The sequence below is a fragment of the Martes martes genome, assembly GCF_963455335.1.
Source record: "Martes martes genome assembly, chromosome: 4".
NCBI classification, from domain to species: domain Eukaryota; kingdom Metazoa; phylum Chordata; class Mammalia; order Carnivora; family Mustelidae; genus Martes; species Martes martes.
In genome coordinates this window covers 38,671,792-38,692,997 of record NC_137891.1, presented here as the reverse complement: position 1 = coordinate 38,692,997, position 21,206 = coordinate 38,671,792, and the positions used below count along the sequence as shown (strand labels likewise).

Genomic DNA, 21,206 nt, shown 5'->3' with positions numbered 1-21,206 from the left:
ATTAATATCACCAGGGATCAGACTACTGTTGCTTCATTGTTAGCCACGCTATCTCCCACGAATGAATCCCTCCAGCCATCTTTGCCCCTCTCACTATTTCATGAGTTTCTTAGAGGCAGGGTTTGTGTCTTATGCATTCCTTCCCACAACCCCCATCCGGAACCTGACCAAACCCCAAATGTGTGCTTTAATAAATACATGATTAATTACGTGCATCTCTGAGAGCACATCAATCATGAGTTTTGACTTCCACCTTGGCTGCAGTTCAGGCCTGGAGCCAGCTCCTCGCTCTGACCTTCATAGTCCTGCCCCCTGACTTGGACAAGATCCAGATTCTTCGATGAATCATCTGACATACTACTTATTTTCTTCCACACATTCCTATAAAATTGGCATTTATCACAGCTTCCATGAAACAGTTCTTTGTTATCGGACAGCTTTCCCTTTTCTTGTTGTTGTTGGTTGTTTTTAATCTCTAAGAGAGACATGGGACCTATCTCCAAGGCCAGCTTCAGGGGCATGTGACCCAGGCAGTAGCACAGGGTCCCCCTCCTTAGGACATCCCACACATGGTTTCATGTTGCCTTCTTGGAATGCTTAACACTTTTTTTTTTTTTAAAGATTTTATTTATTTGAGAAAGAGAGAATGAGAGAGGAGGAGGGAGAGAGAACATGGGGGAGGGGAGGGTCAGAGGGAGAGGCAGACTCCCTGCTGAGCAGGGAGCCCCCGTGCAGGACTCGATCCTGGGATCAGGATCATGACCTGAGCTGAAGGCGAGTGCTTAACCGACTGAGCCACCCAGGTGCCCCAAATGCTTAATACTTTTAAATGAGAACCCCACCCCTATTCTCACTGTTGGACTGGAGCCCACAAATAATAGAGCCAGTCTTGTCTGTCTCATTTGTATGTGCCTAAAGCTTGTGACATTAATTGATCATGGAGGCATATAGATTTATTATGGGTTCAATATTTAGTTCAGAAGCTCCCCATTTTCCTTAGGAGATTTGTTCCAAATCTCTCAGTACAACATGGCATGAAAAGCTTTTCATCTGCTGTTACTTCCCCTGCCTATACTGACACCCCTAAAACTTCCTCAGCCCCATCTTCTCTACTCTGCACCCCCTCCCTTCAAATGTCAACTCCCAGCTATCATACTACCTGCTGTTTCTAAATCTGTGGGCTTGCCAGATGCTGGGCCCTTGCATGTCCTTGCCCCCATCCTGTCCAAGGTGGTCCTCCGCCTGTCTCCCTAGCCAGCTCCAGCTTACCCCACACATAGGGGTCTAGAGGTCACTTCCCTGGTCTTCCCAGGGAGCCCCAGGTGGGGCTCTCATAGCACCTTGTAGCATTTATCTTGCTATTATGTTACTTTCCATTTATTTCTCTATTTCCCTCTCTAAGTTGTGAGATCTCTATAGATACAAACTACCTCATGTTCTCCAAGCTGACAGCCATGCTCACTCAGCTCCAAGGATGTACCCGGAAAGTTTTCATTCACCAAATTCATGACTGCACGAATGCACAGATCCCTGGTTTATTTGGAGAGTGTGTGAGGAGACCTATTAGGTTTTCTTTGGTACCACCAACTGATGAAGTTTTAGAATATAGGAGAGGTTTGGTGGGGTGAGGTCTGGAGCCGATGACCAAGAAAGAATTCTTAAGACATCTTTGGTGCAAAATGGTGGTTTATTTAAGCATGGGGACAGGACCCCCGGGCAGGAAGAGCTGCTGCCCCGGGTTGTGTGAGGGGTGGCAGGTTATGTACCCCAGGGGTGGGGGAAGTAAGGAAAACGGAGGTTTCGATAGAACTTTTGTTGGGTCCCCCAATAATGGGTCCGTGATTAAAGGAGCGAGACTGATATAAAGTGAAGGTCAAGCAAAGCTTTATTCTGCGCCAAGCATCAAGAATCAGACCGAACGTTCGGGCCGCACCTCTTACAGAGAGGGCGACCCCTCTCTGTTTCACAGACTAGCTTTTAAGGACAAAGGTCATGTGGTTGGGCCTGGCCATGCACCGGTGGCCAATGAAATTGTAACACAGAGAGAAAGCTGCACAGTCATGTTAGGTCACACATAAGTGACCAATTGAATTACAATTTACCCTAGTAGATATTTGAATCAGTCTATCACCTTGGTCAGAATTGGCGCCCAAAAGGTGCCCAAGGGGCGGGGCCCATACTCCTTGGTAGCTAGGGAGACAGTATGCACGCTTTACTGATTGGATGTCTCCACCTGACCCGACTCGTCCCTGCATTCGGGCTGTTATCTCCACCGGACCTGACCCGACCCACCCTTATATTTGGGCTTTGTTACCTGGGACTGGTTTCCCTGGCTTGCTTTTAAGTAAGTTCCCCTGGGGGGGTGGGCAGGGTCAATTTAAGTTTTACTGCATAAACAACAAAATGGCAGTTCAGCTGGGGTGGGGCCGCTCAGGCTGAATAGGCTCTTACACTTTCATATGCTAAACAGAACCTACAAGATACCGGATACCGGAGGCCTTGCCAGTGCCAAGGTCGTTTTGCCCTTTTTAGCAGGCTCTTAAGATAGTTGGGAGGTTCCTAAAGAATGTCACATACTTCCCACCCAGGAGTGGGGGTGGGGGGAAGTTGCAAGGTCTCAGCCTTTTGCTTTGTCCTCAGCTAGCCTTCTGTTCCGTCATCACCAACGACTGAGAAGTACTTACGTCATCGAAGAAGACATTTCCACAGCACCCTCCGCTGTAGGCGCATGGGGTCCTTTTCCAACACAACCACGGAAGGCACTGCCTCCCTTTGTCCTTTCCAGGATAGTTAGACGGTAGTAGCTCCTTGAATTTCTCAGCCTTTGAAGCGGGGGGCAGTGCTGAGGTTTCTCGTGGGACAGACCCTTACCCAGGTCCTAGAGGCAGCTCCAGGGAGACCTTCCCTACCTCCAAAGAGTATCCGGCCCTATGTAAATCCTGGATCAAGTGTTTCTTCCTTCCCCTCTGTGTTCCTTGTCTATGTTCTGTTCACTCTTTCAAGGCACAACTGAAATGCTAACACCCCACATTTGTCATGTAATTGACCCCTATCTGCTTTCCCATTGCATTTCCTTTTCACCTGTAGGGGTACTCAGCAGACGTTTTGACTAGCACCGTGGAGACCACACAGTCTGCTTTGGAGGGGGGGGGCGGTGGGGGCAGAATGCACTCATCTTTGCAGCTTTTATGTCTTTATTTCCTGCACCCAGTCACCACTCAAACTGACCTTGGTATACTGGATCACAGTAGATAGACTGAAATACAATTAGTCCTAGAAAAGGAGAGATTTGGGGGCACCTGGGTGGCTCAGTGGGTTAAAGCCTCTGCCTTCGGCTCAGGTCATGATCCCAGGGTCCTGGGATCAAACCCCGCATTGGGCTCTCCGCTCAGCGGGGAGCCTGCTTCCCCCTCTCTCTCTGCCTTTCTCTCTGTCTACTTGTGATCTCTGTCTGTCAAATAAATAAATAAAATCTTTTTAAAAAAATAAAAAAAAATAAAAAATAAAAGAAAAGGAGAGATTTGGAAAAGGAATGAGAGTGCCTTTGTCTGATGGAAGGAAACGTTTCCATCACTTCACGGGAAAATGCACTTGGAAGAAGGGGGCGAGGGGAGGATTCAGGGAGAGAAAAATGGGGACTTCGAGAGGGCAAGGGAAGGGACCTGGGTGGCAAAGAGGTTGCAAGGCCTGAAGTCCTAAAGGTAAGAAGGCTTTAACATTTGATAAGGATGCAGGCAGGCCCTGTCCAAGGATCAGAGAGGGTCCTTGACTTTCCCAAGGATGGAGGTGAGCCCGAAGAAAAGGAGAGCAGAGTTTACTGAATAGTGTAAGTGATAGAGTACAGGGGACAGAGTGTCCGGGAGACTCGGAAAAAGAGAGGTGAGCCTTCTGGTCACTTGGGGTTAGGGGTCTATATTGGAAAGGGGTCTAGGCTACGTGTTCCTTCAGGAACCCAGGGTTGGGTCAGATCGAAGACGAGTGCCAGGTAAATGATAGATGTTAATTCCATAAATACCAAAGGTGGGGATACTGATACCAGTGTCCACAGAGGTTTGTTGGAGGTGAATGTCCTGGAACATGTTCAGCATTCGGGATCTTTTTAGATGTTATCAGGTGTTTGGGGACCTAGGGTGAAATGCAGAGAAAGAAGAACTTCCTTGCTTCCCCCTTGGCGTGAGAACAGAGTTTCTCTGGTTTACTCAGATGCAAGGTGAATTTACTCACGCCAGGTGAATTTATAGAGCACAAGTAAGTGGGGCCTTTCTAAAATGGAGACCCTACTGTTTGCCCATCTCTGTAACAAAGGCACCATGGAGACAGAGAAGAATGGCGGGAGAGGTGGGCTCTAGCAGAGGAAGAGCATGTGGGCCCCAGAAGCTGAAGCACCCAGGGATGAGAACGAGTTGATTTGTCTAAAGACTGGTCCAGCTGTGATTGGTGCTCCAGTAAATATGTTGCTGTTTGAGAACGGCTGTGACTAACTTTCTTGGGACGCCTCTGGGGTTTATTTTTCTGGTTTTGTTTGTTTGTTTTTGCCAATCCTCCCCAATCCTCTCGCATCCAAATAACTACAACTCCGGAGACACTGACATTATGTTTTATTTCATAAACTTTTCTTGCAGATGGACTGTTTCTCTCCTGCTCTCCTTTCTCCAGCCAGATTTTTTCTACTCTCCATCTCTCCTCTCTTCTTTTTTTTTTTTTTTTGTAAAGATTCTATTTATTTATTTGACACAGAGAGATCACAAGTAGGCAGAGGCAGGCAGAGAGAGAGGAGGAAGCAGGCTCCCTGCTGAGCAGAGAGCCCGATGTGGGGCTCGATCCCAGGACCCTGGGATCATGTCCCGAGCTGAAGGCAGAGGCTTTAACCCACTGAGCCACCCAGGCGCCCCTCTCCTCTCTTCTATGCCATGTAGCAAGTGTCTATAAATTCAGATCTTGAATAGTAAGCTCTGTGAAATACAAAATTCCCTTTAATCAGTGAATCATTTGCCTAATGAATCTGAAATCCTGGTGGGGAGGGCAAAGCCGGAGGTAATTAGAGGGACATGTTGGTAGTTTGAATTTGGAAAGTACCACTCCTCAGCCTGATTCTGTATTTCCATCCTGCGCAGAGCACTCCTGCTTATCCCATAGCAGTTTAAAAGTACCTATGGGGGGGGGGGGCGGTGCGCCTGGGTGGCTCAGTGGGTTAAGTCTCTGCCTGCAGCTGGGGTCATGATCTCAGGGTCCTGGGATCGAGCCCCCCGAGTTGGGCTCTCTGCTCAGCGGGGAGCCTGCTTCCCCCCCTCTCTCTGCCTGACTCTCTGCCTACTTATGATCTCTCTGTCTCTGTGATGAGGGAGCAGAAGGCTGGCTGAGGGCAAAGCAAAAGCTGGCACCTTGCACCCCCTCTCCACCCGCTCCCCTCGGTAATATGTGTGACATTCCTCAGGCACTCCTGGCTGCCCTAAAAGAAAAACAAATAGTTAACTTGCAGAGATCACAATCCTGCAAGACAGGAGTCTCCCTCAGTCTACAAATGTCCTAGCGATTTACAACAAAGAAGCTATCTTATCAATAGCCTAACTTCCAGAGACAAATAACTCAGTTCCTCAAGCCCTAATGTCGCCCTCCCCTCCATAAAAACTGAAGGAGGCTGAGGCAGAAGGAAATGTAAATAAAGTTAAATTTCTTCTAAACCTAAAACTCACTGACAAGGAAGTTTGATAGGAGGAATGTGACATTCCACCAGGAAACTCCCAATTGTCTTCTTGCTAGTGTCTCATCAGAGGGAAAAACAGCCTTGGCTTGACAATAACCAGGCCTTCAATATCCTGACAGTCTTCTTTACCGCGACAGCCCTTTTTAACATCCCCTTTGTCTTCACTTACCTAACTCCTATGTATATAATCAGGCACTCCTCAGGATATCAGGGCAGCAGCTCTTTCTGCCCACGGGTCCTGTCCCTGTGCTTTAATAAACGACCATTTTGCACCAAAGATGTCTCAACAATTCTTTCTTGGTCATCGGCTCCGGACCTCACCCCACCGAACCTCACCTATGTTCTAGAACTTCACCATCTGTCAAATAAATACAATCTTTATTTTAAAAAAAAAAGTACCTATGGGTATAACTGAACATTAAATGGAAGACCCCAGAGAGAAAATTATCTCAGGTGTGAGAGAAACAGAAATTTGTAGTGACAAAACAAAACAAAAACCGATCTTTCTTCTTCCTCCTTTCTGATGATCTCCCGCATGTTACCTATTACTTCCAACTAAGGGCCCACATCTGACAATCTCTGGCGAAGACGCCCCAGTCCCTTTGGATCCAGGTTTAAGCGACACACTAAGAATGCGACAGCTTTACAGTCTTATCGAACTAACTGGTCCTCCATGGAAACCACCTCATCTCACATTTTCCTTTCCTCCTATATAACCCGTCCTTAAGAAATTTAAATCTGACCAGTTTTTCTCTTGCTCCAAGTCCGAAACCAAACTTTGACATGCACTAATAATCTAACTCATGAGATGTTTGGCTTGAACGGTGATTAGATGCTAACCCAGGACGAGGGTTCTTTGAGACCAAACAACAAATGGGAGGAAATAACCCCCAGCTGGAGTCCTGTCTTTCAGTACCCCCTCACGGTCCGTGTTGTGTCCTTCAGAGCCCATGCGGTAGTAATTGGCTTGATGATTGTTTCTTTAGAGCTGCAGTCATGATTAAAAATGCTGCCCGAAGCACAGCGAGGATGTCCTTGACACACATCCTATTTTCTGGGAAAAAGGTTACTACCACGGTAATTGAGCTGGGAAGCGGAGACAAATTGCTCCGGGCTCCAGCAGTGGGTTCAAAGGACTGCTGTTGACCGGAATCGCACAGACCCTGCAGTTTTCCCTCTCTCAGTTTGCAAGATAACAATGATAGCATTTGCATCTACAGATTATCTGCAAAACTGAAGTGGAAGGGGAGAAACCACAACCGAGGAGACTATAAAAGAATCCCAAACGCGGGACAGAGTTACACAAATTACCACAGGAGAGAGGGGAGGCCCGGAACTCCCCCGCGGGGCTGCTCCGGGATCCGCCGGGGACTGCGGAAGGGGGGAGGGGAGGGGTGTGGGGGTGTGGTGCAGGATGATTGATTTATCTGCCCCGGGCCGGCGGCGCCCGCAGCTGGCTGGAGCCCACGGTGACATCACTGGCCCCGGCGCGGGTCACGTGGCCCGCCCCCCTCCCGCTCCTCCTCCTCCTCCTCCCACCGCCTTCGGAGCGCGGGGTCCGGCCGCAGCAGCCGCTCGGAGCTCTCGGCTGAGGCGCGGGCCACTGGCGAACGGGACCAGCGGCAGCGGCGGGGGAGCCGGCAGCGGCAGCTGCAGCGCAGGGAGCCCCGAGCGACGCGGTCGACGCTCCTGCAAACTTGGGCGCGCGCTCGCGCCACGGCGCCCGCAGCCGGAGCGATGAAGATGGTCGCGCCCTGGACGCGGTTCTACTCCAACAGCTGCTGCCTGTGCTGCCATGTCCGCACCGGCACCATCCTGCTCGGCGTCTGGTACCTGGTGAGCGCGGCGACGACGCGCAGGGGGCGCACCTGCCGGGGAGACCCTCCCCCACCCCGGCCCCCGGCCCCCGGCCCCCGGCAAGCGCGCCCTGCACTCCCCCCGCCCCGCCAAGTGGCTTCGGTGTCGGGCGACGCCGGCGCTAATCCGCCTGAAGTTGTATTATTAGAAACTTAATTCCCTGCGCGAGCCTGTCCGCGATCCCCGGCTCGGCCAGCCTGTGGCGGGGGTCCGGCCGGGGGCCCGGAGTCGGGGGCTGTGTGGCCGCGGCCGAGCCCGCCGCTTCCGGGAGGAGTGCTCCTGCGGCCCCCGAGCCCCCGGCGAATCCGCCGACCACGTGTTTCCCAGCCCATCCTTTCTTCTCCGCACCCGGTGGGCCGCGACCGGCAGGGTCGTGGGGTGACAGCGCGCATCGTGCCCCCACTGCGGTGGGGCTGGCGGCCGGGCGTGCCCATTCTCCCTGCCCGCACCTGTCTGGCGTCGGGTTTGCGGACCCGTCTCCTGCGCGCGTTCGGGTCCCGAGGAGAGACGGTTGGGGGGTTCTTGGCTTGCTCCGTGCCCGAGCCCCTCCACGTCTGGTGGAAAGCCGTTACTCTAGGAAGGGATTTGCTTGTGGTTTACTGCGTTTCAGTCCGTCCCGGGAAGCCATTTTACACCCACTTACTTTCCTGCCCGTTGACAGGTGATCCCTGTACCTGTCTTACCGGACACAGCCAGCAGATCTGATTTTTTTCTTCTTTTTTTAGGTCGGAGCTTTTAAGGACTTGTTTGTTTGGGGAGCAGTGATTCTTAGGGGCAGTGAGGAAACCTGATGGAGCTTTCTGGCCCTGTGCCTGCTCCAGGTTGATTGTTGGCATCCCTGGACCGCATGCACCAACAGAGTCGGATTCCGTTGCATTTCGGGTTTTGTGACATCACGATGGAGAGTTAGACCCGAGCCACTGTGCAGTGAATACCACTGCATCCTGAGGAAATCATGGTACTAAGATGGCATATTGAACTTTTTTTTAAGTGAGAATAAATACTTAATCATAAGAGTTTGTTGTTGTTGGTTCATAGTCACTTTTTCGATGTAATATGAACATCACGTCGAATTGTGTCGTTGTGCCATATTAAGCCAAACGTTCCCCCCCCCCCCCCAGGCTTATGGGGTTCTCTGTGCTATTTATAGTTTCAAGTTTCCTTTAGTCAGTGCCTATCACAGGCCACACAATAGACATTTTTTGGCCTTAAAAGCTTTCAAACAGATCTTTGGTATGTGTGGATTCTTTCTGTGCAGTCTGAATGCAGATAGAACATCAGCATCTTGGCTCGACGCAGACTTCGCTAGGAGCCAAGAAATGCTTTACAGAAATTTTAAATTACAGCAGAAGGATGGTAGGTGGCCTCAGAATAGGGCTCTTATTGATGGTCAAGATGGACTGTTGTATATAAATGTCTTGTATCCTCCTTGAAAATGTTCAAAACTGCAGACTTGCAAGTACACCAGCAAATGTAATTTGTAAAATCTAGGGCACTGCATTAGGCAAATGTACTTACACGATCTACAGGAAAGATAAATCTACTTGAGCCCTGTTGTTGGCTGAAATCCAACCAGACAGCATTGGTGTGAGGAAAGGAGAGCATTCTGCATGCTTTGTCTACTGTTTGAACATGCTCTTTGTGGAAAGTAGTTACTGCTGTGTGTGTGGTAGCATTTGGAAACAGCATGGCCTTTTGAAAGATAATTAGAAAGCTTTCTAGCAGATGGAAGGATGCGCCCTTCAGTAAACCTAATAAATGGGAAACCTGGCTTCAGTACCAGTACTCTTCCTAAGAAGTCCTTTGCGTTTTGTAAAACAATTTAGACTTGCGAGTTTCACTCATACCTTTACGTATAATTTGGTTATCCAAAACTTGGTTTCACATGAACTTTTTTTTTTTAGCTTTTGTTTTATTTATGAATGACAGAAAGAGATAGTGAAAGAAGGAATACAAGTAGGGGGAGCTGGAGAGGGCTTGATCAGAGCGTCCTGGGATCATGACCTGAGCCAATGGCAGACGCCTAGTGACTGAGCCACCCAGGCGTCCCATCACATGAACATTTCTAAGATGAAGGAGCAGGGTCACTGAGAGCAAGGCACCTCTTCCTCCCTCTCACTGCACCAGCCAGCTGGATGGCATAGGGTCAGTTATCAGGCGGGGAGAGTTTTCATGAAAAAAAACGATAGGGCTATGGGAAGATACTCAAATAAAACTCTTCACATTAATTATTGCCTATTACAGGGGCGCCTGGGTGGCTCGGTGGGTTAAAGCCTCTGCCTTTGGCTGGGATCGAGCCCGCATCGGGCTCTCTGCTCATTAGGGAGCCTCCTTCCTCTCCCCTCTCTCTGCCTGCCTCTCTGCCTATTTGCGATCTCTGTCAAATAAATAAAATCTTAAAAAAAAAATTATTGCCTTTTACATCAGAAAGGTAAAGTGGATCTTTGTCATGCATTTTCTAATTGCTGTTTCCTACCCCACTACCATTTACTAAGGCCCTGTGTGCCATGTACTATACCAGATACTTTGCATATGCTCAATTTTTACATATTCCTGGTAAGATAGATTTTCTAACCTCTGTTTTATGGGCGAGAAAATAACGTAATTAAAAAAAAAAGGCCCAGAGAGCATAAGTGATTTGCATACAGGCCCATGGTGGGTTTGTGGTCCCCTTGATGTTTTAGTCAGCCCGTTTCCACTTGTTCTTACCTTTTAAAAGTTTTGGGTGGGTTTTGTTTTTGCCTTAAAATAACAAGTTTCCTTCAGTCCAATAATAAAGCATATTGATTTCAGGTGTTTGTATTGAAGATCAGTTTTTTATTTTTTCCTTTTAATGAGGCTTAATTTACGTATGGTGGAATCCACAGAAGTCTACAAATGCTGACAAATGCATGCACTTTGTGTATCCCACACGCCTAGAAAACATTTCCAAAACCCCAGAAAGTTCCCCTGTGTCTTTTTCCAGTTAATCCCTGCTACCCCTTTACCCTCATCCTAAACGACAGTTTTACTATTCCTATAAGTGGAATTATACTTTATGTGTTTTGTATCTGGTTTATTATATCATTTAGCATTACCGTCCTTTAAAATCAGTCATGTTAATTGGAGTGTATCAATAGCTTGGTGCTTTATGTTGCTGAGTATTACTTTTTTGTATGACTAAATCACAATTTATTTGTCCATTTGCCAGATGATGGACATTTGGGTTATTTCCAGTTTGGGGCTATTATGGATAAAGCTGCTCTGAACATTATTGCACAAGCCTTTTTTTTTTTTAAGAAAAGATTTTATTATTAGATAACGGGGTGGAGGGAGGTGGGGGGGAGAGAGAGAGAAGCAGCCTCCTGCTGAGCAGGAAGCTCAATGCAGGGCTCCATCCCAGGGCCCAGAGATCATGACCTCAGCCTGCAAGGCTCCGTCCCGAGACCCAGGGATCACGACCTTCGCTGCAGGCAGCTGCTTAACGACTGAGCCACCAGGCCCCCCTCTTGCACAAGACATTTTGTGGACATACCTTTTTATTTCTCTAAATACCTAGCAGTGGAGTTGCTGGTTATTGGGTAGAAGTACGTTTAGCTTTATAAGAAACTGCCAAGCAATTTTCTGAAGTGGTTCTGTTGTTTTACACTCCAGCCGGCAACGTGTGAGGTTCCAGTTGTACCACATCCTTGTCAGCGTTCAGTGTCAGTCATTTTAATTGTAGCCATTTTGGTGGGTATGTAGTTGTAGCTCTTGGTAGCTGTAGTTTACATTTCCCTTAGAACTAACGATGTGGGGCAGTGTATCTTTGCTTGTGGGTCAGTCATATATCTTCCTTTGTGAAGTGTTATTGTCTATTTTAAAATTGGGTTTTATCTTTTTTTTTTCCTTAATTTGTAAGATCTCGTATATTTTTAGATTCTGGTCCTTTGTTAAAGATTCATTTTGTGAATGTTTTCTGTCAGCGTGAGGTTGTCTACCCACTTTCTTAATGGTATATTTTGATGAAAAGTTTGTTTTTTTGAGCCAGAGAGAGTGCACGTGTGCGCACACACAGGTGCACAAGTGCTGGTCGGTGGGGGGGAAGGAGGGCAGTCAGAGAGGGAGAAGCAGACTCCCCACTAAGCAGGGAGCCCAGCTAGGGGTTCAATGCAAGGACACTGAGATCATGAACTGAACCAAAGGCAGACACTTAACCGAGCTACCCAGGTGCCCCAGTGAACAAAAGTTCTTAATTTTTTTAAAAAAAGATTTTATTTATTTATTTTTATTTGACAGAGATCACAAGTAGGCGGGGGTGGGGGTGGGGTGCACAGGGAAGCAGGCTCCCTGCTGAGCAGAGAGCTAGTTGCTGGGCTGGATCCCAGGACCCTGAGATCATGACCTGAGCTGAAAGCAGAGGCTTCACTCCCTGAGCCACCCAGGCACCCCAGAAGTTTTTAAGTTCAGTTCGTCAGTTTTTTTCTTTTCTGGTTAGTACTTTCTACTAATACAGGAAAAGAAGGAAGAAAAAAAGGATAAACCCAAAAGATAAACCCAGAAATCTTTGCCTGCCTCCCCAGATTGTGAAGATACTCTCGTATATTTTCTTCTAAAGCTTTATGGCTTTAGCTTTTATATTTCCATCTGTGATCACCTCTGATTTTTGTGTTAGAGTGTTTTTGTTTTAAAAGGCAGGTTAGGGGCGCCTGGGTGGCTCAGTGGGTTAAAGCCGCTGCCTTCGGCTCAGGGCATGATCCTACCGTCCTGGGATTGAGCCCCGCAATTGAGCCCCGCATCGCAATTGAGCCCCGCATCGGGCTCTCTGCTCAGCAGGGAGCCTGCTTCCTCTCTTCTCTCTCTGCCTGCCTCTCTGCCTACTTGTGATCTGTCTGTCAAATAAATAAATTAAAAAAAAATAAAAATAAAAGGCAGGTTAATCGCTTACCCTACAAAGAAGTAGAATGATTATGTAACCCTTAATAACTAAATGTTTTCAGAGAGACAAGTAAGATGATTATCCATCTTCTCAGGGAATGAAGACTGATCTGTCGTGGATTGCAGAGGGATCATAATAGAAGAGCACTTGATGAGGGCTGATTGCTATATAGTCTTCTGGGGTTTCCACTCTTTCTTCATCAAAACTTCCTGTTCTAAACCAGAATCCGTTAACTTCCTCCCCAAGTTCCCCCACGCACTAGTCTCTCTCACCATCTCTGGACTCCTCAGCTGCGCACCTGTTTTTCCTGCCACCATAATCTCTTCCTTGACTCGCTGTCCGTGTCCTGTCGGTTTTTGTTCTGCCTCCAGATTACCTCCTTATTCTGTCCTTTCTTCTTCTCGCTATCATTCACCTCATTTAGGTTCCCATTAGCACTCACTTGGCTGTTAGAATAGTGTTTCTGTTTCTAACTTTACCATTAACAACCCTTTTTAAAAAAGTCTGTTATAGATGCAGTTCCCAGAAGTATTTTTCTCAGACACAATTACGAACTTGTTGGCCTGCTCCTAAAAACTTTGGCTCTCTGTCCTAGGGAAGTCTCTGTTATTTCATGACCTACGTGTTGTAAGCCAACTTCAATTGGCTTAAACAGTCAGTGCTGTGGTTTCTGACACCTCTTTCCCCCTCCCACGCCTTCCTTTTCTGGTTACCTCTTCAGCAAGTCATTGCAAAAATCCCGAGGTTCATTGTGATTTTGACAAACCTAAGTTATCTGTCCATCCCTGAACCAAACAGGCCAGGGATATGTGACGAGGATATCAGATGAATTTAGGTCTAGGTTATTCTCTTGCCCTTAAAACTGTTGACTAGAGAGAGATTCGAGCTGGGGCTGGGATTAACTTTGCTCAAAACACCAGTTCCAAAGCAGAGGGATGAGTCATTTCCCAGAGAATCTGAGATTGTTACTGGGAGGAGGACGACTAGAACAATGCTTCCTGATCTTTAGGCTAAAGCCCCCATTTTTACCACAGGGACCTGAATTTCCCTTGACATTCACACAGAACTTCCTCTGTAATTACATTGTTTTATTACGTGATTTTCTTTGAGTGTTTTAAAAGAGGTGGAGGTGTACGGGTAATTGAAAGCATCTGAACTTGACACATGGGATGAGTATGCCTTTGTCTATGTCATCCTTTTCATCATCACCTAAGTGTGTTTTAGGCACGTAGTCTTTGAGCAAATATGTACTGAATGCCTCTTTGTGTTTGTACCCTATTCATAAGGTAGTTGGCCATGTATCAGATAAAAAGGATAAGAGAGGTCAGAATAGCTAGCGTCATTAGCTTTACGACGTGACCTTTCAAATAACCAACTGGTTCACTTTGAAAGTCCCACTGTGCTAGTGTACCCAAGCCTGATGGTTTCTCTTTGTATCCTGAGACATTCTGGTACAATAAATACTGATTTTTTTTTTTTTTTTTTTTTTTGGTCTGGGTGATAATACTGGATAGTAAAACCAACAGCTTGTATTTGTAGAATGATTGATAGTTTTTAGTGGGCTTTCCCATTTATTCTTACTTGAACCTTAAAGCAGTAGGTTGGGGACTGTAGGTGGTCATATGCTCATTTAAGATTGATAGTTTCTTTTAGCAGTCAGATTCTATGACTTAACCTTTAAGTCCAGGACAAGATATGAACTAAATACATAGTACTTATCTAATCCTTGCTGCTGTGTTTTCCCTACTATACTGGAGTGTAAAAGCCTGAAATACTAGGTCATAGACTTCGGATTTTATTCTATAGGCAGCAGGGAGGCATTGCAGAATTAGGAGCAATTAGGAGCAAGGGTGATAGGATGAAAGCAGTTTCTTTCCCCCAGTGTAAGACTGTTCTGTTTTCTCTTGGTCAGTAATGCACTGTATTGATTTATTTTTTCCCTCTTTATCTTTTGACTCCCTTTACCCATTTCTCTGACCTCCACCTCCTGCCTCTGGTAACCCCCATTTGTTCTCTGACCTCATTTTATTTTTTTTTAGAGTCTGCATGTAAGAGAGAGAGATGGCATTGTCTTTCTCCGACTGACTTAATTTCACATAGGATGATGTCCTTAAGGTCCATCCATGTCGTTGCAAATGGCAAGATTTCATTCTTGTCTTATGCTGAGCAATATTCTGTTGTGTATAAAATGTCAAAATTTCTTTTTTTTTTTAAATATTTTATTTACTTATTGGACAGACAGATCACAAGTAGGCAGAGAGGCAGGCAGAGAGAGAGGGAAGCAGGCTCCCCCACCTAGCAGAGAGCCCGATGCGGGGCTCGATCCCAGGACCCTGGAATCATGACCTGAGCCAAAGGCAGAGGCTTTAACCCACTGAGCCACCTAGGAGCCCTAAAATGTCACAATTTCTTTATCCATTCGTCTGTTGATGGACACTTACAGTGTTTTCATATCTTGGCTGTTGTAAATAATGCTGCAGTCAACAGCGGGGTACAGATATCTTTACAAGTTAGTGTTTCTGTTTTCTTAAATACCCAGAAGTGGAATTGCTAGGTCATATGGTTGTTCTGTTTTTAGTGTTTTGAGGAAACTCCATGCTGCTTTCCTTAGTGGCTGTACCGGTGTACATTCCCACCACCAGTACATGAGGGTTCCCTTTTCCCCACATGCTCATCAACGCCTGTTACCTCTTTTTTCTTTTTGATACTAGCCATCTGAACAGATGGGAGGTGGCATCTCCTTGATCTTGATTTGCAGTTCCCTGATGATGAGTGATGCTGAGCATCTTTTCATGTACCTGTTGGCTGGCTGTATGTCTTCTGTGGGAAAATACCTATTCATACCCTCTGCCCATTTTTAAAATAAAATTTTTTTGCTATTGACGTATAGGGGTTTTTTATATATGTTGGAAAGTAGCGGCTTATTAGATACATGATTTACAAGTACTTTCTCCCAGTCAGTAGGCTGTCTTTTCATTTTGTTGATGGTTATCTTCGCTGTGCAGAAACTTTTTAGTATGATGTAGTCCCACTTGTTTTTGTTGCTTTTGCTTTTGGTGTGAGATTAAAAAATCATCACTAAGACCTATGTCAGGGAATTTATCACCTGTATTTTCTTCTAGGAGTTTTAAGGTTTCAGGTTTACATTCAAGTTTTTAATCCATTTTGAGTTAATTATTTATTTTTATTAAATTTTTATTTTTTTAATAAACATATAATGTATTTTTATCCCCTTGAGTTAATTTTTTTTAATTAATTAATTTATTTATTTGAGAGCTAAAGGGAGAGAATGAAGGGGGCTGAAGGGGGAGAGGGAGAGAAAGAATCCCAAGCAGAATCCCCACTGAGCGGGGAGCCTGGCACGGAGATCGTGGCCTGAGCCGAAAGCAAGTGTTGAAAGCTTAACCACTGAGCCACCCAGGTGCCCCCATTTTGAGTTAATGTTTGTGTGTGATGTAAGATAGTGGCCAGGTTTCATTCTTGCGCATTTGGCTCTTTTCTGAACACCATTCATTGAAGAAACTGTTCTTTTCTTACTGTATATTCTTGGCTCCGTTTTGTAAATTAATTAACCATGTATACATGGGTTTCTGTTATCTTCCATGATCTGTGTGTCTGTTTTTATGGCAATACCATACTGTTTTGATTATTATAGCTTCATAATACAGTATGAAATAGGGAGTATGGTGCCTTCAGCTTTGGTCTTCTTTCTCCAGTTTGTTTTGACTATTTGAGGTTTTTTGTGATTCCATACAAATTTTAGGATTATGTGTTCTATTTCTTCGAAAGATACCATTGGGATTTTGTTACAGATTATATTGAATCTAGCTTGCTTTGGGTAGTATGGACAGCTTAACACCATAGATTCTTCCAATCCATGAGCATGGAATATCTTTCCATTTATTTATGTCTTCATAGTTTCAGTACACAAGTCTTTTTACCTCCTTGATTGAGTTTATTCCTAGGTGTTTTATTCTATTTGACGTAATTGTAAATGGGATTGTTTTTTATTTCTGTTTCCAATAGTTTTTTTTATCAGTGAATAAAAATGCAGCATGTTTTTGAATAACTGATTTTTATATCCTCCAAATTTAATGAATTCATTTATTCTAACAGTTTTTTGATGGAGTCTTCAGGGCTTTCTGTATTATAATATGTCATCTGCAAATAGTGATGGTTTTACTTTTTTCTTGCCAATTTGGATGTCTTTTATTTCTTTTTCTTGCCTGTTTGTTGTGCTAGGACTTCTAATACTAAGTTAAATAAAAGTGGTGAGAGTGGGATATCCTTCTTTTGTTCCTGATCGTAGAGGAAATGCTTTTAGCTTTTCACTGTTTAGTATGTTAGCTGTGGGCTTGTAATATGTGGCCATTTTTATGTTGAGGTATGTTGCCTCTATAACCAACCACTCCGTTGAAGAGTTTTCATCATAAATGTATGTTGAATTTTGTTGATTAACTTTATCTGCATATATTGAAATGATCATACGATTTTTAGTTCTCGTTTTGTTACTGTGATACAGTACATTGATTTGTGGAGGTTGAACCATCCTTGCATCCCTGAGGGAAAAAATCCTCCTTGATTATGATACATAATTCTTTTAATGTATTGTAGAATTTGGTTTGTTAATATTTTCTTGAGGGTTTTTACTTCTGTGTTCATCAGAAATAGTGGTCTGTAATTTGCTTTTCTTATAGCATCCTTGTGTGGTTTGGTATCAGGTCAATACTGAACCTCATAAAATTGAGTTTGGAGGAGTTTCTGTCTCTTCTATTTTTTGGGGAGAGATTAAGAAGGATTGGTATTAATTCTTTGAGTGTTGGGTGGAATTAATCAGTGAAACCATCTGGTCTTGGCCTTTTCTTTGTTGGGAGGTCTTGGTTATGAATTCAGTCTCCTTAGCAGCAGTCAGCCTGTTCAGATTTTGTTTCGTCATGATTCAGTCATGGTAGATTGTAGGCTTCTAGGAATTTATCCATTTTCTGTAGGTTGTCCATTGTTGGCATATAATTGTTCATAGCAGTCTCTTATGATCCTTTGTATTTCTGTGGCATCAGTTGTAACATTTCCTCTTTCATTTCTGATTTTATTTGAGTTTCTTTTTCCCCTGGTAAGTCTAGCTGAAGTCTGGTCAGGTTTGTTTTCAAAGAACCAGCTCTTAGTTTCATTGGTCTTCTTTATTATCTTTTTCATCTCTATTTCATTTATTTCTGCTCCAATATTTGCTATTTTCTTCCTTTTACTAACTTTGGGCTTCCTTTTTTGTAATTCTTGCAGTGTAAAGTTAGATTGTTTATTTGAGACTTTTCTTATTTCCTTTTTTTTTTTTTAATATTTTATTTATTTATTTGACAGAGAGAGATCACAAGTAGGCAGAGAGGCAGGCAGAGAGAGGAGGAAGCAGGCTCCCTGCTGAGGAGAGAGCCTCGATCCCAGGACTCTGGGGTCATGACCTGAACCAAAGGCAGAGGCTTTAACCCACTGAGCCACCCAGGCGCCCCAAGAGACTTTTCTTATTTCTTGATGTAGATGTTTACCACTGTGAACTTTCCTCTTAGAAGTGCTTTTGCTACATCTCACAAATTTTGGTATGTTATAGTCCATTTTTATTCATTTTAAGATTTTTAAATTTTTTTCTGTTGATTTCTTCTTTGACTCCTTGGTTTGTCAGTAGCATGTTGTTTAATCTCCACATATTTATTATCTTTTCCAGGTTTTTTCCATGTAATTTCTAGTTTTGTACCACTGTAGTCAGAAAAGATACTCGATATGATTTTAGTAATTTTAAATTTGTTAAGATTTACTTTGTGGCCTAAGTATGAACTGCCCTGGAAAATGTTCCATGGGCATTTGAGAAGAAGGTGTTTTTTGTTGCTTTGGATGGAATAGTCTGTATTTCTGTAGTCCATTAGGTTTAATATATTATTTAAGACCAATGTTTCCTGTTGATTTTTCCTTTTTTTTTTTTTTAAAGATTTTATTTATTTATTTGACAGAGAGAGATCACAAGTAGGCAGAGGTGGGGGTGGGGGGAAGCAGGCTCCCTGCTGAACAGAGAGCCCGACTCGGGGCTCGATCCCAGGACTCTGGGATCATGACCTGAGCGGAAGGCAGAGGCTTAACCCACTGAGCCATCCAGGTGCCCCTCCTGTTGATTTTCTATCTAGATGATCTATCCTTTGATGTAAATGGGACATACCCACCCGTATTGGTGTCTGTTTTTCTCTTCAGACCTGTTAGTATTTGCTTTCTGTATTAGGGACTCCTAAGTTGTGTCCTAAATATTTACAAATGTTATATTTTGTTGTTGGTTTACTCCCTTATTATTATATAATTATCTTTTTTGTCTCTTTTTGTAGCCTTTGTTTTAAAGTCTATTTTATCTGATGTAAGTATAGCTGCTCCAGCTTTCTTTTGGCTTTCATTTGTATAGAATATCTTTCCATCCTTCTACTTTCAGTCTTTGTGTGTCTTTACCTCCAAAGTGAGTTTCTTATAGGCAGCATATAGATGGGGCTCATTTTTTAATTCATTCAGCCACTCGGTCTTTTGATTGGAGAATTTAGTCCACTTGCATATAAAATAATTATTGATAGGCCTGTATTTATTGCCATTTCCTTGATTGCTCACTGGCTGTTTCTGTAGTTTCTCTTTTTTCTTCTCTTACTTTCTTTAGCGGTATACTTCTATTCTTTTCCCTTTATCTTTTATGTATTCACTATCGATTTTTGTTTTGTGGTTAACCATGAATCATACATATAACCACTTTTATATATAAATGTCAATTTTAAGTTGATAACAGCTTTTCAGCTTTTTTACTGCTTTTTGAAGTCACATTTTACACATGTATTCCTCTACGAATTATTGTAATTAAAGGCATTTTTACTACTTTTTTGTCTTTTATTAATTTTTTAAATATTTGTTTATTTTAGAGAGAGGGAGCATGTGCATGCACACCCATGAGAGGGAGAGAATCTTCAGACTCCAGACTGAAGTGTGGAGCCCAGTGTGGGTCTTGATCCCACACCCATGTGGGATCATGACCTTAGCCACAACCAAGAGTAGTTGGCCACTTAACTGCCTGAGTCACGCAGGCACTCCAACTTTTGTCTTTTAACCTTCATACTAACTTCATAAATGATTAGTCCACCACGTTTACTATGTATTTACCTTCCCAGTGAGATTTATCATTTCTTATGTTTTCTTGTTTCTAAGTCATACCTGTTCTTTTTTCTTCAACCCTTCTTGGGAGGCTGGTGTAGTGGCAATGAACTCCTTTAGTGTTTGCTCACCTGGAAAACTCTATACCTCCCTTCACTTCTTTTTTTTTTTTTAAAGATTTTATTTATTTATTTGACAGACAGAGATCACAAGTAGGCAGAGAGGCAGGCAGAGAGAGAGGAGGAAGCAGGCTCCCCGCTGAGCAGAGAGCCCGATGTGGGGCTCTATCCCAGGACCCCGGGATCATGACCCGAGCCGAAAGCAGAGGCTTTAACCCACTGAGCCACCCAGGCGCCCCCTCCCTTCACTTCTGAATGATAACTTCACTGTGTAGAGTATTCTTGGTTGGAAGTTGTTTTTCTTTCAGCACTTTGAATATATCGTGCCCCTGTCTTTTAGCCTGCAAAGTTTCTGCTGAAAAATCTGCTCATAGTCTTGTGGGGGTTCCCTTGAGTGTAACAACTTGTTTTTCTCTTTCTACTTTTATTTTTATTTTTTTAAAGATTTTATTTATTCATTTGGCAGAGAGAGAAATCACAAGTAGGCAGAGAGGCAGGCAGAGAGAAAGGGGGAAGCAGGCTCCCCACTGAGCAGAGAGCCTGATGTGGGGCTTGATCCCAGGACCCTGAGACCACATTCTGAGCCGAAGGCGGACGCTTAACCCACTGACCCACCCAGGCGCCCCTCTTGTTGCTTTTATTTTTTATTTTTTAAGATTTTTTATTTATTTATTTGACAGAGATCAGAAGGAGGCAGAGAGACAGGCAGAGAGAGAGAGGAGGGAGCTGGCTCCCTGCTGAGCAGCGAGGCCGATGGGGGGCTCAATCCCAGGACCCTGGGATCATGACCTGAGCCGAAGGCAGAGGCCTTAACCCACTGAGCCACCCAGGCGCCCCTCTCTTGCTGCTTTTAATATTCGGTTTTTAAGGGATGTTAAAATAGCAGGCTGTTTTAGGTGGCTGAAAAACTAGAAAGGATGTGTTAGAGTCCTTCAGATACGATGTATAGAAAATACCAGTTCTTTACAGCATCAGTCTCTCATTGGCTAAGGCTGTTTATAAAATGGCTGGGGATTTTTATTCATCAGTTAGGGAATGATACATCTAGACTTGACATCTAGACTTTCTCCATCTGAATTCAGGAATCAAATAGATTTGGGTAGTGAGGTATACTGAATTTTTGAGAGCGTCCAGTGAGCCCTTTTCACAAAGCATAGGTACCCTCTGCCACCACCTAATATAAAGGATCAAGTGTAGCTCTATAAAATACTGGCTGGGGAAGATTTCAGTGATACGTATTTAGTTATTTATTTTTGAAATTGAAATACAGTTAACATACAGTGATAAATTATTTCAGGTGCACAGTATAATTCAAAAATTCTGTACATTTCTCAGTATTCAGCAAGGTAATGCCCCTTACCTATTTTGCCCATTTCCCCACCCGCCTTCCCTGTGGTAACTACCAGTTTGTTCTCTGTATCCAGTGATATCTAATAACGTTTTTCAGCTTTTGTTGCACATTATGATA

The 21,206-nt window shown here is 44.3% G+C and overlaps 1 protein-coding gene across 1 annotated transcript in view; it reads left to right on the top strand.

The window, feature by feature from the left end:
- The first annotated feature begins 7,115 nt into the window (after window positions 1–7,115).
- The window catches only part of LAPTM4B (lysosomal protein transmembrane 4 beta), an 80,566-nt gene continuing 66,475 nt past the window's right edge, over window positions 7,116–21,206 (top strand). The window contains exon 1 of the mRNA XM_080800222.1: window positions 7,116–7,540. Within this exon, the coding sequence (XP_080656348.1) occupies window positions 7,442–7,540 (99 nt within the window). The 5' untranslated portion in view covers window positions 7,116–7,441. The remainder of the gene's footprint in view (window positions 7,541–21,206) is intronic.